The sequence below is a fragment of the Ovis canadensis genome, chromosome X, assembly GCF_042477335.2.
Source record: "Ovis canadensis isolate MfBH-ARS-UI-01 breed Bighorn chromosome X, ARS-UI_OviCan_v2, whole genome shotgun sequence".
Classification (NCBI taxonomy): domain Eukaryota; kingdom Metazoa; phylum Chordata; class Mammalia; order Artiodactyla; family Bovidae; genus Ovis; species Ovis canadensis.
The window spans coordinates 67216286-67234181 of record NC_091727.1 but is presented as its reverse complement, the minus strand read 5'-3'; the positions used below and the strand labels follow the sequence as shown (position 1 = coordinate 67234181).

General features: G+C 36.5%; 1 protein-coding gene across 2 annotated transcripts in view; it reads right to left on the bottom strand.

The window, feature by feature from the left end:
• The window catches only part of CHIC1 (cysteine rich hydrophobic domain 1), a 42120-nt gene that overhangs the window by 5939 nt on the left and 18285 nt on the right, over nt 1-17896 (bottom strand). For both annotated transcript variants that reach the window (XM_070291837.1, XM_070291838.1), the window contains exon 3: nt 16176-16331. In XM_070291837.1, coding sequence (XP_070147938.1) covers nt 16176-16331 — 156 coding nt within the window. The remainder of the gene's footprint in view (nt 1-16175; nt 16332-17896) is intronic.

Genomic DNA, 17896 nt, shown 5'->3' with positions numbered 1-17896 from the left:
TGCTATCTTCCCAGTGTCCTATGGCAGACATATTCTGGGTAGATATGAGAGATGGGGAATATTAGCAGACCCCACTCTCCCTGGCTTTAGGTTAAGAAAAAATCCACAACTAATATCATACTAAATGGTGAAAGATTGAAAGCTTTTCCTCTAAAATAGAAAGAAGACAATGATTGCCACTTTTATTCAACATATTACTGGAAATTCTAGACAGAGAAATTAAGCAAGAAAAGAAATAAAAGGCATCCAAATCGAAGAGGAAGAAATAAAATTATCTCTCTTTGGAGGTGACATTATATTATGTGTAGAAAACCTTAAAGAACCCACAAAAAACCATGTTAGAGCTAGCTAACAAATTCAGGAACATTTCAGAATATGAAATCAACATGCAAAATTCAGATGCATTTCTATATAACAGCAGTAAACAATTCAAAAAAGGAATTAAGAAAATACAATATTTCCAATAGTATCAAAAGAAGAAAATATTTAATAAATTTAAGCAAGGAGGCAAAAGACTTGTACACATAAAATTATAATTTTATAAATTTTATAAATTTATAAAATTATAAAATGATACTAAAAGAAATTAAAGACTTAAATAAATGTAAAGAATCCTGTGTTCATAAATTGAATCCTGTGTTCAAAAATCACAACTCAACAACAAATAACTAAACAAGCTAGTTACAAAATGGGCAAAGTACCTAATATACAAATGGTCAATAAGCAAATGTAAAATGCTCAACACTACCAGTCATTAAGGAAATACAAATCAAAACCACAATGAGATATCACTTCACACTCATTATGGTGGCTATTATCAGTAAAATGGAGAATAGTGAATGTTGGTGAAGATCTGGAGAAACTGGAAACCTTGTGCACAACTTACCAGAGTAGAAATGCAGAAGAGGAAAACTGTGTGGGAACTAGGACTAGGATAGCAATTTTTGTTGTTGCTGTTTGATATCAACACCTGAACTTTAATTAACGAATTGCTGGAAGCTCAGTGGAGACAAGTTTGAGAGTTCAAAATTCCGAAGGGGTCCCGTCTTGGTGGAGACTCCCACACTTTTATGACTTTATTACCAGGAGACCTATCATGTTCTCACAGTGATTGCAAAAAATCCCCTCATCCTTCCAGCAGGAGAAAGGGAAGAACAGTCAGTCACATTTATATATGCCCAGAACATTCTGTTCTTCTTAGCAAAGCCTGTTCTCCAGAGAAACTACTGTACCAGAGCCGAATCTACTGGGATATTACTAGAGCCTAACCAATCTTGGAGAAGGCAACACACAACTCTAGCATCCTCTAGCTTTCCTGTCCCACCTAAAGAAAACAAAACAAAAAATCTGAGAAGCACTTCTGTAGGGTACAGCCCAGGAGCACAGGCTCAATAAAAAAAATTAAGCCTAGACATAATACTATTGGAGAAGGAAATGGCAACCCACTCCAGTGTTCTTGCCTGGAGAGTCCCAGGGATGGGGGAGCCTGGTGGGCTGCCGTCTATGGGGTCACACAGAGTCAGACACAACTGCAATGACTTAGCAACTGACTTAGCAGACATAATACTATAGAACATGTCCAGTCCCCCAAAACCTTGTTTAATCGTTAAGTTGTGTCCTACTCTTTGAAACCCCATGGACTGTAGCCTGTCAGGCTCCACTGTCCATGGGGTTCCCCAGGCAGAAATACTGAAATGGGTTGCCATTTCTTTGTACTTGGGATCTTCCCAACCCAGGGATTGAACCTGTGTCTCCTGCATTGGCAGATGGATTCTTTACCACTGAGCCACCAGAGAATCCTCCTTCCCCAGCACCTTACCACTACATCAATAAGGCTTCTGTATTATAGTACAAGGAATACAATTAAAAGAACTGTGCATCTCAGGTGATATCTAAGAAGTCTGTAGGGAAATTCAAGGAAAATAGGCCGGACAAAAACAAGGACACTAAGAAAAGTTTAGCCTTCGATTTCTAATAGCTATGTGCATGCGTGCTCATTTGTGTCGAACTCTTTACAACCTCACAGACTGTAGTTCTCCAGGCTCCAATGTTCCTAGAATTTTCCAGGTGAGAATACTGCAGTGTACTGCCATTTCCTATTCTAGGGGATCTTTCTGACTCAGGGATCAAACTCGTGTCTCCTGCATTGGCAGGCAGATTTTTTATCATTGCACCACCTGGGAAGCCCTGTGACAGCTACAGTAAACAGTAAACACAGTCAAACAAAAAAATAAAATCTCACTTTAAAGGCCTATTCTCAGTTCCTTTTACCTAGGACATCATGTATAGCTTTCAAACAAAAATCAGAAGTCATACTAAAAGACAAAAAGTTTGGAAAGACAGAGCAAGCATTAGAATCAGACTCAGAAATAGCAGAGATGTTGAAATGATCAGACTGGGAATATAAATCAACTATGAAAAATATACTACATGCTCTAATGAAAAAAGTGGATAACATGAAAGAGTAGATGGATAATGTTAGAAGATAAATGGAAACTATAAGAAAAAAATCAAAAGGAAATGACAGAGAGCCAAAATATCAACAGAAATGAAGAATGCCTTTGATGGGCTCATCAATGATTGGAAATGGCTGAAGAAACCACTAATGAAGATTGAAGGCATATCAGTAGAAACTTACAAAACTAGAAGAAAAAGAAAAAAAGAAAAACAAAACAGAATATCCAAGAACTATGGGACAATTACAAAAGGAACAATAGACCCATAATAGAAACTCTACTTCTGTGCCACCAGGGAAGCCCTACATAATAGAAATATCAGAAGATAGAGAGAAAAAAGAGGAGATGAAATAGTTAAAGCAATAATGACAATACAATTTCCCCAAATTAATGAAAGGCATCATGCTCACAGATAGAAAAAGCTCAGAATACAAAGCTGGATGGTGGTGGTAGTTTAGTCACTAAGTTGTGTCCCGACTGTTGTGACCCCATGGAGTGTAGCCTGCCAGGTTCCTTTGTCCATAGGATTCTCCAGGCGAGAATACTGGAGTGGGTTGTCATTTCCTTCTCCAACAAAGCTAGATAAATACTCCAAAATCTACACCTAATAATCTCGTATTCAAACTACAGAAAGTCAAGGAAAAATGTTCAAAGATGTTAGGGGAGAAAATACCTTACATATAAAGAAGCAAGGATAAGAGTCATATTAGCCACCTCCTTAGAAACTATGCAAGCAAAGAAAAAAGTGGAATGAAATGTTTAATGTTTTAAAATAAAATACTACCAACCTAGAATTCCATCTGTGCCCAGAAAAACTGTCCTTCAAAGATCAAAGAGAAATAAAGACTAAGACAAAAAATTAAGGGCCTCTGTTGCTACTAGACCCTCCTTGTTTAGTTTCTAAATAACTTATGTTAAAATAAGTTATTTAGAAAGAAGTAAAACACTACAAGTAAGAAATCTGGATCTACATAAAGAAAGAGTGTTAGAGAAGAAACAAATGGATGTAAAATAAAATCTTTCATTTCTTCTATTCTCAACTGATCTAATAGCAGTTTGTTAATAACAATAATGTAGTCCATGATTATAGCTTATGGATAAGTAAAGTGAATGACAGTAATGATATAAGGGATGGGAGGGAGGAGCTGGGAATATTCTATAATAAGGCAATTGTTCTACCTGGGAAGTGGTACTGTGTTATTTGAAAGGGGACCTGGGTTGGTTTTATATGTATATATATTGCAAACTCTCTTTAGGGAGCAACCACTAAAAAGATTAAAAAGTAGGATTAGTGATATAGTAAGGGAAGATAAATGATACTGTCATACAAAAATAATTAAAAAGAAGTCAAAAAGACTGCAAGACAAAAATATGAACAAAGAACAAGAGTAATGAATAGAAAACAGTAACAAACATGGTAAATATTAGTCAAATTATAACAATAATCACTTTAAATATCAAAGGTCTAAATATATCAGTTCAAAAACACAGACTGTCTAGGTTCGATGCAGGATACAGGATGCTTGGGGCTGGTGCACTGGGATGACCCAGAGAGATGTTATGGGGAGGGAGGTGGGAGGGGGGTTCAGGATTGGGAACATGTGTACACCCATGGCAGATTCATGTTGATATATGGCAAAAGCAATATAATATTGTAAAGTAAATAAATAAATAAACAGAGACTGTCAGAAGGGATCAAGAAATAAAACAACTAAGTGCTGTTTACAAGACAACCACTTTAAATATGAAGACATAAGAACTGTAAGTAAAAAGATGGAGAAAGATACACCATAGTAATACTAATCAAAGGAAAGCTAGAGTCACTTTAGTAATTTTAAACAAAGCATACTTCAGAGTAAGGAAATATTCAGAAATAAAGAGAGATATTACATAATGAAAAAGGGTCAACTTTCTAAGACATAACAATTCTTGAATGTGAATGTGAAGTTGCTCAGTCGTGTCTGACTCTGCAACCCCATGGACTGTAGCCTACCAGGCTCCTCTGTCCATGGGATTTTCCAGGCAATAGTACTGGAGTGGACTGCCATTTCCTTCTTCAAGGGATATTCCCAACCCAGGGATTGAACCTGGGTCTCCTGCATCGTAGACAGACGCTTTACTGTCTTGAGCCACCAGGGAAGTCTTAATTGAACAATTCTTAACTGAATTTAACTCAGATGACCATTATATCTACTACTGTGGGCAAGAATCCCTTAGAAGAAATGGAATAGCCATCAGTCAACAAAAGAGCCTGAAATGCATTACTTGGATGCAATCTCAAAAACGACATAATGATCTCTGTTTGTTTCCAAGGCAAACCATTCAATATCATGGTAATCCAAGTCTATGCCCCAGCCAGTAACGCTGAAAAAGCTGACGTTGAATGGTTCTATGAAGACCTACAAGACCTTCTAGAACTAACAACCAAAAAAGATGTCCTTTTCATTATAGGGGACTGGAATGCAAAAGCAGGAAGTCAAGAAACACCTGGAGTAACAGGCAAATCTGGCCTTGGGAGTACAGAATGAATCAGGGCAAAGGCTAATACAGTTTTGCCAAGAGAATGCACTGATCATAGAAAACACCCTCTTCCAACAACACAAGAGAAGACTCTACACGTGGACATAACTACATGGTCAATATAGAAATCAGACTTATTATATTCTTTGCAGCCAAAGATGGAGAAGCTCTATACATTCAGCAAAAACAAGACTGGGAGCTGACTGTGGCTCAGATCATGAATGCCTTTTTGCCAAATTCAGACTTAAATTGAAGAAAGTAGGGAAAACCACTAGACCATTTAGGTATGACCTAAATCAAATCCCTTACAATTATACAGTGGAAGGGAGAAATGGATTCAAGGGATTAGATTTGATAGACAGAGTGCCTAATGAACTATGGACGGAGGTTCATGACAACATTGTACAGCAGACAGGTATCAAGACCATCCCCAAGAAAAAGAAATACAAAAAAGCAAAATGGCTATCTGAGGAGGCCTTACAAATAGCTGTGAAAAGAAGAGAAGTGAAAGGCAAAGGAGAAAAGGAAAGATATTCCCACTTGAATGCACAGTTCCAAAGAACAGCAAAGAGAGATAAGAAAGGCTTCATGAGTGATCAATGCAAAGAAATAGAGGAAAAAATAGAATGGGAAAGACTAAAGATCTCTTCAAGAAAATTAGAGATACCAAGGGAATATTTCACGCAAAGAAGGGCTCAATAAAGGACAGAAATGGTATGGACCTAACAGAAGCAGAAGATATTAAGAAGAGGTGGCAAGAATACACAGAAGAACTGTACAAAAAAGATCTTCATGACCAAGATAATCACGATGGTGTGATCACTCACCTAGAGCCAGACATTCTGTAATGTGAAGTCAAGTGGGCCTTAGGAAGCATCACTGCAAACAAAGCTAGTGGAGGTAATGGAATTCCAGTTGAGCGGTTTCAAATCCTGAAAGATGATGCTGTGAAAGTGCTGCACTCAATATGCCAACAAATTTGGAAAACTCAGCAGTGGCCACAGGACTGGAAAAGGTCAGTTTTCATTCCAATCCCAAAGAAAGGCAATGCCAAAGAATGCTCAAACTACCACACAATTGCACTCATCTCACATGCTAGTAAAGTAATGCTCAGAATTCTCCAAGCCAGGCTTCAACGTAAGTGAAGCATGAAATTCCAGATGTTCAAGCTGGTTTTAGAAGAGGCAGAGGAACCAGAGATCAAATTGGCAACATCCGCTGGATCACTGAAAAGGCCAGAGAGTTTTAGAAAAACATGTATTTCTGCTTTATTGACGATGCCAAAGCCTTCGACTATGTGGATCACAATAAGCTGTAGAAAATTCTGGAAGATATAGGTATATCAGACCACCTGACCTGCCTCTTGAGAAATCTGTATGCAGGCCAGGAAGCAACAGTTAGAACTGGACATGGAACAACAGACTGGTTCCAAATAGGAAAAGGAAGATGTCAAGGCTGTATATTGTCACCCTGCTTATTTAACTTATATGCAGAGTACATCATGAGAAATGCTGGGCTGGAGGAAGCACAAGCTGGAATCAAGATTGCTGGGAGAAATATCAATAACCTCAGATATGCAGATGACACCACCCTTATGGCAGAAAGTGAAGAAGAACTAAAGAGCCTCTTGATGAAAGTGAAAGAGGAGAGCGAAAAAGTTGGCTTAAAGCTCAACATTCAGAAAACTAAGATAATGGCATCCAGTTCGATCACTTCATGGCAAATAGATGGAGAAACAGTGGAAACAGTGGCAGACTTTACTTTTGTGGGCTCCAAAATCACTGCAGATGGTGATTGCAGCCATGAAGTTAAAAGACACTCCTTGAAAGAAAAGTTATGATCAACCTAGATAGCATATTAAAAAAGTAGAGACATTACTTTGCCAATAAAGTTCCATCTAGTCAAGGCTATTATTTTTCCAGTAGTCCTTGTATGGATGTGAGAGTTAGACTATAGAGAAAGCTGAGTGCCAAACAATTGATGCTTTTGAACTGTGGTGTTAGAGAAGACTCTTGAGAGTCCCTTGGACTGCAAGGACATCCAACCAGCCTGTCCTAAAGGAAATCAGTCCTGAATATTCACTGAAGGACTGATGTTGAAGCTGAAACTCCAATACTTTGGCCACCTGATGAGAAGAACTGACTCATTTGAAAAGACCCTGATGCTGGGAAAGATTCAAGGCCAGAGAAGGGGATGTCAGAGGATGAGATGGTTAGATGGCATCACTGACTCAATGGGCATGAGTTTGAGTAAACTCTGGGAGTTGGTGATGGACAGGGAGGCCTGGTTGCTGCAGTTTATGGGGTCGCAAAGAGTCGGACATTGACTGAGTGACTGAAGTGATGCCTAACAAAAGAGCATCAAACTACATGAGGCAATAACTGATGGAACTGAAGGGAGAAACAGAGGAGTCCCCTATTATAGTTGGCAACTTAAATAGCCCTCTATCAGAAACAGATCAAGTAGGCATAAAGTTGGTAAGGACACAGGTGAATTCAAGAGCACTACTGATCTACTGGATATATCTGACATCTACAGACTACTTCATCTAACAACAGCAAATGATAGATTATTCTCAAGCTGAGGTGGAACATATACCAAGACAGACCACATTGTGGGTCATAAAACACATCTTTAGAGATTTCAAAGAACAGAAATGATACAACATATGCTCTGAGACCACAACAGAAAAATAGTGGAAAATCCACAAATACTTGGAGATTAAATAGCACACTTTCAAGTAACACATGGCTAAGAAGAAATCTCAAGAGAAATTTTAAAATACTCTGAACTAAATGTAAATGAAAACAAAACTTATCAAAATTTGTGGAATGCATTAAAAGCAGTAGCACTGAATATATATATTAGTAAAGAAGAAATACCTTGAATCAACCATATATGCTTGCCCCTTAGGGGAAAAAACAGCAAAATAAAGAAGAAAATAAATAAAAATTAGAGTAAAAATCAATGAAACTAACAATAGGACTTCAATAGAGAAAAGTCAACAAATAAGTAACTGGCTCTTTGAAAGATCAGTAAAATTAATGTGTCTAGGCAGGTTAACTACAAAAAAAAGAAAGGAGACAAAAATGTTACAAAGTTTCAGAAACAAAATATGGGTTATCACTACTGAAGCCATGGACATTAAAAGGAAAATATAGGAACATTATTAACAAATCTATGCCCATGAATTTGATAAGCTAGATGAAAAGGGCTGATTATGTGAAAGACAGTGTCTACTAAAGCCCATGTAAGGAGAAATAGACAATCTTGATAGGCTTCTGTCTATTAAAGAAACTGAGTCAATAATTAATAACCTCCCCAAATAGAAAACATCATGCCCAGATGGGTTCAAACATTTAAGGAAGAAATACCAGTGCTCTACTGTTGCAGCCTGGCGGAGCAGAGACCAGACTCGAGAGTGTGGCAAACTGCGCCCTTGTGATCATCCTAGTAAGTATGCCGAACAGACATTCTTGGGGTGGGACCTGCTCTCTGCTCCACTTCACTGCCTACCCCTGCATCCATCTCCATGGAAATAAAACAAGATATTCCTGATCAACAGCAGAGCCTATGCTAACCAAACTCCCCAGTATAGCTATTCCTTAATGAGCTCATGTGACTTCTGCCAATTAAAGTATGGGCTGAAAGGAGCCATTTTGTCTTCCTGCCATGGAGAGCAGGAGGGCCCCCTGACTCCTCGTTTGCCAAATTATGTGTGTCTGTCTTTTCATTACGTGCTCACCCCTGTTTCAGGTCTTTCTCACCTGTTGTGCTGGATGTGGCACTCTACAATCTCTTCCATAAAACAGAAGCAGAGAAAATATTTCCTAATTCATTCTATGAGGCCAGTATTACAGAACCGGACAAAGGTATTATATGAAAAGAAAACTGCAGATCCAATATTTCTCATGAACATAGATGCAAAAACTTGTACAAAACATTAGCAAAGAAATACAACAATATACACTACAATAAGTGGGTTTATCTCACATATGCAAATCTGGTTCATCATTCAAAAATCAATTAATATGTAAGCCATCCCATCAACAGATTAAAAAAGAAAAATCACATAATCACATCAACAGAGGCAGAAAAAATATTTGACAAAATACAACACTCATTTACGAGAAAAATTCTTGGCAAACAAGGAAGAGAGGAACTTCTTCAAGTTGATAAAGAACATCTTACCAAAAACCTACAGTTAATATCAAACTTGATGATGAGAAACTCAAAGCTATTCCTATTAAGATCAGGAACAAGGCAAGGATATTCCCTCTCACCACTGCTTTTCAATATCATTCTAGAAGTCCTAGGTAATGCAATAAGATAAGATAAAAAGGTATACATAATAAGAAGAAATATAAATTATCTTACTTCATAGATGATTGTCTATGTAGAAAACCTGAAAAATCAACAAAACTCCTTGAATTAATATGCAATTATAGAAAGGATGCAGGATACAAGATTAACATACCAAAGTATATTGGTATACATGATGGTACATATCTTTATACATCGTCAAAACCCATGGAATGTACAACATGAAGAGCGAACTCTTATGTAAACTATGGACTTTAGTTAGTAATAATAATGTGTCAATACTGGCTCATCAGTTTTAACAACTGTACTTCAATAGAGCAAGATGTTAATAACAGGGAAAATTGGGGGTTGAGTGAGGGAGGTATATGGGAACTTTGCTTTTTCTCTCTTTTTTTTCTGTAAACCTCAAATTGTTCAAAAATAGTCTATTAATTAAGATATTATCTATAAAAAGTACTAATGAGAAAATATTCTTGGATAAAAACTGAGAGAATCCACTGCCTACAGACCTACCATATAAGAAATACTGTGGGGAGCTCCTCAGGCTGAAACCACAGCACACCAGGTATTAAAATGAGTCCACATACAGAAAAAGGAAAACTGAGAAGCTCAATGAATTCCAAGTAGGATAAACTCAGAGACCCATACTGATAGAAACTTTATTCAAACCTTTGAAAGCCAAAAACAAAAAGAAAAATCTTGAAAGCAGCAATAGAGAAGCAACTTATGTATAAGGAGCTTTTCAGTCAGATTAACAGCCAATTTCACATCAGCAACCAAGAGGTTCAGAAGAAGTAGAATGACACTTTTAAAGTGCTAAAGGAAAAAAAAAATGCCATTCAAGAATTCTATACTTAACAAAACTATCCTTTCAAAAAAAGGAGAAATTATGATACTCCCAGATAAGCACCGAGGGAGTTCACTGCTATTAGAACTGCCTTTAAGAAATGATCAGAGAAGGCAATGGCACCCCACTCCAGTACTCTTGCCTGGAAAATCCTATGGATGGAGGAGCCTGGTAGGCTGCAGTCCATGGGGTCGCTAAGAGTCAGGCACAACTGAACGACTTCACTTTCACTTTTCACTTTCGTGGATTGGAGAAGGAAATGGCAACCCACTCGAGTGTTCTTGCCTGGAGAATCCCAGGGACGGGGAAGCCTGGTAGGCTGCCATCTCGGGTTGCACAGAGTCAGACATGACTGAAGCAACTTAGCAGCAGCAGCAGCATAAGAAATGATAAAAAATGTCCTTCAGACTGAAATGAAAGAACACTGGACAATAACTCAAGCTATATGATGAAATAAAGAACATCAGTAAAACTGAATAAATAAATATAAAAGCCAACATTGTTGTTTTTATTTTGAAATTTCTATTTTCACACTATATGATTTAAAAGACAGATGTATAAAATGATAATTATAAATACATATTAAAGGATATATAATATATAAGATGCAGCTTGTGATAATAATACATATGGGGAGGTATGTGCATGGACAGAAGCAGAATCTGTATATTACTGAATTTAAAGTGGTATTAATTCAAACTAGTATGTTACCAGTTTAAGATATTAGTTATAATCCCTAGGGTAACAAATAAGAAAATAGCTAAATATATATACAAAAAAGGAAATGAGAAGGCATGTGGCACACTATAAAAATTATTTAAATATAAAATAAGGAAGTAGTGGAGTGAGTATAAAAAAAAGATATGACACATGGGAAACAAATGACAAAATGACAGAAGTCCTCCCTTATCTATTACAGATTGAATTATGCTCCCCCCCCAATTCATATATTCAAGTGTCACAATCACTAGTACCTGGGAATGTGACTATATTTGGAGATGTGGGTTTTAAAGTGGTAATTAAGCTAAAATGAGATAATTAGTGTTTATGTGTTTAGTCACTCAGTTGTGCGTGACTTTGCAATCCCATGGACTATAGCCCACCAAGCTCCTCTGTCCATGGGGATTCTCTAGGCAAGAATACTGGAGTGGGTTGCCGTGCCCTCCTCCAGGGAATCTTCCCAACTCAGGGATCGAACCCAGGTCTCCCACATTGCAGGCATTTTCTTTATGATCTGAGCCACCAGGGAAACCCAAAAATTAGGGTTTGCCCTAATCCAATACGCTGCTGCTACAATATGACTAGTGTCCTTATAAAAAGAGATTAGGACTCGGATATGTATAGAAGGAACCAGGTGAAGGCACATGAAGACCTAGGGAGAAAAACAGCCATCTATAAGCCAAGGAGAGAAGATTCAGAAAGAAAAAAAAAAAGCATTAGCTTTCCAAAAACCTTGACTTCAGACTTACAGCCTCTGGAACTGTGAGAAAATGCATTTCTGTTGTCTAAACCACCTAGTCTGTGGTACTTTATTAAGGCAGCCCTGGCAAACTATGCCAAAGCCTTTGACTGTGTGGATCACAATAAACTGTGGAAAATTCTTCAAGAGATGGGAATATCAGATCACCTGACCTGCCTCTTGAGAAACCTATATGCAGGTCAGGAAGCAACAGTTAGAACTGGACATGGAACAACAGACTGGTTCCAAATAGGAAAAGGAGGACGTCAAGGCTGTATATTGTCACCCTGCTTATTTAACTTCTATGCAGAGTACATCATGAGAAACGCTGGACTGGAAGAAGCACAAGCTGGAATCAAGATTGCCGGGAGAAATATCAATAACCTCAGATATGCAGATGATGCCACCCTTATGGCAGAAAGCTCTTCACTAAACAGCCTCTTGATGAAAGTGAAAGAGGAGAGCGAAAAAGTTGGCTTAAAGCTCAACATTCAGAAAACGAAGATCATGGCATCTGGTCCCATCACTTCATGGCAAATAGATGGGGAAACAATGGACATAGGGTCAGATTTTATTTTGGGGGGCTCCAAAATCACTGCAGATGGTGACTGCAGCCATGAAATTAAAAGACCCTTGCTCCTTGGAAGAAAAGTTATGACCAACCTAGACAGCATATTCAAAAGCAGAGACATTACTTTGCCAACAAAGGTCTGTCTAGTCAAGGCTGTGGTTTTTCCAGTAGTCATGTATGGATGTGAGAGTTGGACTGTGAAGAAGGCTGAGCATCGAAGAATTGATGCTTTTGAACTGTGGTGTTGGAGAAGACTCTTGAGAGTCCCTTGGACTGCAAGGAGATCCAACCAGTCCATTCTGAAGGAGATCAGCCTTGGGTGTTCTTTGGAAGGAATGATGTTGAAGCTGAAACTCCAGTACTTTGGCCACCTCATGCGAAGAGTTGACTCATTGGAAAAGACTCTGATGCTGGGAGGAATTGGGGGCAGGAGGAGAAGGGGACGACAGAGGATGAGAGGGCTGGATGGCATCACCGACTCGATGGACGTGAGTCTGAGTGAACTCTGGGAGTTGGTGATGGACAGGGAGGCCTGGCATGCTGCGATTCATGGGGTCGCAAACAGTCGGACACGACTGAGTGAGAACTGAACTGAACTGGCAAACTAGTATATTATCATTAATGACTCTAAATGCAAATAGATTAAATTCTTAATTAAAAGGGAGAGATATACAGCATGGATATAAAAATATGATCCATGAGTCTACAGGAAACTCAGTTTAGATTCAAGACACAAGTAGGTTGAAAGTGAGAGGACAGAAAAAGACTTTCCACTATAAATAGTAACCAGGAAAAAAAAAAAAAAGGGCTGGGGCAGATAGATTTGGACAAAATAGATTTCAACTAAAAAAAAGTTACAAGAGAAAAAGATGCTCAGTATCTGTCTTAATACACTCAGGCTACTATGACAAAAGACCATATTCTAGGTGGCTTAAACAATAGCTCTAAAGTATGGGAAGTCTTAGATCAGAGTATCAACATGGTTGCTTGAATTCTTATGGGAGCACTCATCCTGGCTTATGGACAACTTCCTTTTTGCTGTATCCTCATACAGTAGAGAGATAGAGAGCAGCTCTCTGATCTTTTCTTATAAGGGCATTAATACACAATGAGCACACCATGTTCATGACTTTATCTAAATCTAATTACCTTCCAAGGGCCAAAGTACCAATCACCTCTAAATACCATCAGATTAAAGGGGAGGGCTGCAACATATGACTTTTGAGGGAACACAATTCCATAACAATATATAGTGATGAAAATAAAATCTTTCAAGAGGAAATGACAATTATAAACATATATACAACTATCAACAGATCTGCAAAATACATGAAGCAAAAACTGACAGAACTGAAGGGAGAAACAGACAATTCTACAATAATAGCTAGGACTTCAATACCCCACTTTCAATAGTGGATAGAACATCAAATAAAATTTTGAGTCCTATAAATATCACTGGAAAATTTAAACACATGTTTAGATAGCATGATATCTGTTACAAATGTTAATAAATTTGATAGTTTTCCTTCTAAAAAAAATAGTGGATAGAACAATTATGCAGAAGATCAATACAGAAAGGCAGGACTTGAACAACACTGTGCAACAACTAGGTCATACAGGCATATATAGAACCTCCCACCCCACAACAATACAATTTTCTTCTTGAGTGTACATGGAGTATTCTCCAGGATAGGCTATATGTTGCACCACTAAATAAGCTTCAATAAATTTAAAAAGATTAAAATCATACAAAGTATCTTTTCTAATAACAATGGAATTAAATTAGAAATCATAAGGAAAACAACATTATTGGTTCATGTTGTAAGCCTGAGATAATAGTCCCTTCCCTCTGAACATCCCTCTCAATTTAGTAAATATTATAGCAAAAACAAAGGTAAATGTTAAAAGTAATTTCAAATTAAAGGATGGTAGTATGCTTAGGTCTGAAAATTGATGTAATATCACCGAGGTAAATATAAGAATGGTTAAGTGAAAACCTTCATTGCATATATCATGTAGCCATAGAATCCTATCAGAGCCAAGAGAGACTCAGGGCATTCTGGTTTGTATTTCTTTTCTTTCAACTAATTTGCTAGAAAAATAACCATGATGTATATGGGCAAAAAAAAGTTTACAAGGAAGACTGTTTACATAGTTCTTTCTTGTAAACATTTTATAATCATGTATTTATACAGCAATGACCTTTGACACAGGGCAGATTAATCATATTATTTCCATTTTATTTTGTGGATAAACACAGACATGACTTTCATGAAGCTAGATTCCTCATTAGAAAGGCTAGAGCCACTCTTAAATTGCTGCATTTTATTTTTTATTTCTTCATGTAGACAAAAAAAGCAGTGAGGTACCTTAAATCTCTTCATCTTCACAACCACCTTAAAGTAAGTAATATCTGGATTTTATAGGTGAAGAAGTTGAGGCTCCAGAAAGGACAGTGTCTTGTACAAGGTTACTAGAATATGCTTGGTACTTCATTGTCTAGTGTGTTAACAAGTTAGTATGTACAACATTGAGGGTCCTAATGATAAAGTGTACAGAGCAAGGCAGATAATGTAAATGCTGGGTAGTTCTGTGGTGAATCAGAGACCACATGTCCTATTTAAAGGAAGCAGCCACCACTCAGCAAGGGCCAACTGCTGAAATGTAGGCATGTGGGTCCCATATTTCCAGATTTTTAGATTTTACAAGAGACACTGGCTATTTCAAATTTTATTTTAATATTCTAATTTTTGAATGCTAGCAATTGATTTAAATGTTTAAAGAATAGAGTGGGCTGGATTTAGCCCACAGGACAATAGTCTGCATATCTGTACTTAATAGACGTAGGGAGAAATCATAGCATCAGTGTTAATGTCAAATCAGTAGTGCTCATAGTAAAATCACATGACTGAATAAACTGCTTCTATTTCAGGCCTTGTGGTGGAGGTGTTAATAAACAGGCAACTATGTAAACAGGTCATCAGAAAAAAAGATCCTGGATAATATTAAAATTAAAAAAATCTGTTCTTAAAGTAACTGAAATTGGCTATATCTGTGTGATGAAAAAAATCTCATAATTAATTTAACTTATAGAAAGCCATTTGAGAACACTGTTCATACTCTGACAAACAATAAACTAAGCTCTAGTTAAAATAAAGCTCTGACCTACTGGTAGTGACCAAAAGGATTAATAAAATGTCCAATTTTCCATTCAAAAAATGATGGGGTGGCAGTATTTTATTTTTTGAAACAGACATTAAGAAGGGCAGGAGAAAGATGGAGAGGAACATATGAGTACTTGGTGGGAATCTTTCTGTTTTTTATGAAACAACTGTACCATTAATTATACCCCATTAAGGTGCTGTGAATTTGAATATACTTATTATTTAGAAGTTTAAGCGAATCATCAATGTTGTACAGGGAAAAGAATTGGAGGCAAATGAATTAATTTTCCTCATTGACTTGAATTAAAAAGTTTAAAGATATCTTCCCAGTGGGGAAAATATCATTCTGAAGATCAAAATTAAATTTTAAAGAAAATCAGATTAAGATAGTAGTCTTAAATCTATGATACAATGAGTAATGTCATGCCAGAATGTTGTTTCAACATGTTCAAAACTAACCAAGATTTCCCCCACCAACTTTGTAGATTACTTTCACTTCTTCAGATCAAGAAAAAACTCTCCCATACACTTGTGACTTGGAAATACTTTAAATCATAACTTCAGGTTTTGTAAAAAGAATAAGTAGCCAAGTTACATTTACTTAAGTACTCCACTTACTTTGTACTTATTTAAAATAATGACTGGAACCCATATTAAGTAATAAAATGTTGATAAAGTTTGGACAAATGGCTTAATATCACCGGCCCTGAGTTTCTTTATGTCTAGAATGAGGACAGCATTGCTAGGAGAATTAAATCCTGTAAAGTACTTGGCACACAACAACTGTTCAATAAATGTTAGCTCATTGTTATTACACAATAAAATGGTTACTCACTCTTTTGTTGAGACAAATAACAGGCCACAGGCTGCAACCCAATGTGCAACAGCAGCAGAGACAACCACAGAGCAACCATTTCACATTGACTGGGAGAGCCTTTTTCAAACATGCATTCACACGGCCAATGCTGGTCTTAAATTCTTCTGGGGCCACCTACAACAAGGGCACAATCTTTAACACTTTGAGGGCAGCTTTCTACCGTTTATCTCTAAACCTAAATAAAATGTTTGTCTTATTACAAACACTTTAAGGAATTACACATATTTATTTCCTCCCTATCTTTCCCTATAAATAGGTATTACATGCTCTTGGATGACATTAGAAAGCAAAACAATATAATTTCATGTTTACAGAACTTATTCTGATGTTTGAAAACAATCTTCTGAAATTACCAATAATAAAATGACAACAGTAAAATTCGTAGTAAAGGATACCGTCACACAGTTTTCTTACCAGTTATTCTCATTATTAAGGCAATATTATTTATAGTCTCCAGTCACTCTGACTAAAGGTTGAATAAGACTAGAAGCATAATATAACAATAAAACCGCAATACTACTACAGGAAATGGAATTAAATTTAGATGGCAACTCTCAAATCTTTTCTCCCTGGTAAATTTGCAACATAACAACTTAAACGCTTGCCATTGTAGGGAAAAGGTACATTAACAAAAGACAGTGAGAAATGATCACATTCAAAAAACATTTTAGCATAAAATGGATTCATAACTGCTGTAAATTTTTGAAGTTGAGAGATCCTTAAATATACAAATTTAATATTTTTAATTACTACCTCCATTCCTGGAAGTGGATGCTTATGGTTCTCTGTAAACAATGACAAAGTCAGTTCAAACGCACGATCATGACAAGCATAATTAGATTTATACCCAAAATTCTGCTTGAAGGTTATACAATTCAAAGGTATACTAAAAATACTCTGCTTTCAATGAAATCACATTTCTAGATCACAAAAATGATTCCCTACACTGTAAAATCTATAAGAAAAAATTCCACCATCTGGCTATGCAGGCAAAAATTACGAAATTGTTAGGAAAAATAAGTTGCTATAAAATAAAAAACCCATTAGCATGTTTGGCATCAAAAATATAGAGCTCCACAACTCTTCTAAGTAAAAACTGTTCTACAGGAATTAAATTATTACATTTTCGTCTTTTAATAAACATGTCTTAGAATCAATATTATAATACATACTAATTAACGGATGTTAGAAAGATACACGACCACAGAATTCAGTACCATCATGATTAAAACATTAAGTAATTATATTAGCTTTATTAGAATTATTCATGCTACCTAATAATGTTACTTGCTTAACCTATAAATTTTCCTTTTTTCCTAATATGTTAACTAGTTATGAAATTGTAAGGCTCAAAATCGTATTTACAAGAGGAAAGTAAATTTATTTCATTCTCCAATATGACCTAAAGACAATCACAGAGGAAAAAGAATTCCAAATAAATAAATTTCTGGAGTAAATATGAAAATAAATTCAGGGAACTATGGCTGACAACTGGAAACAAAACAGCAACAGGCTAAGCACATTAAGACAATAAATCAAGATCTAGATTCTAGTTTTTTATTAGTTATAAAAAATTCTAGGTAAGTTCATTTAATTTTTGTGAGCTTTAGTCTCCCATCTATAAAATGAGAAAAATAATTTTTCTATTATATACCTCATGGGGAATGGAAATTATACCT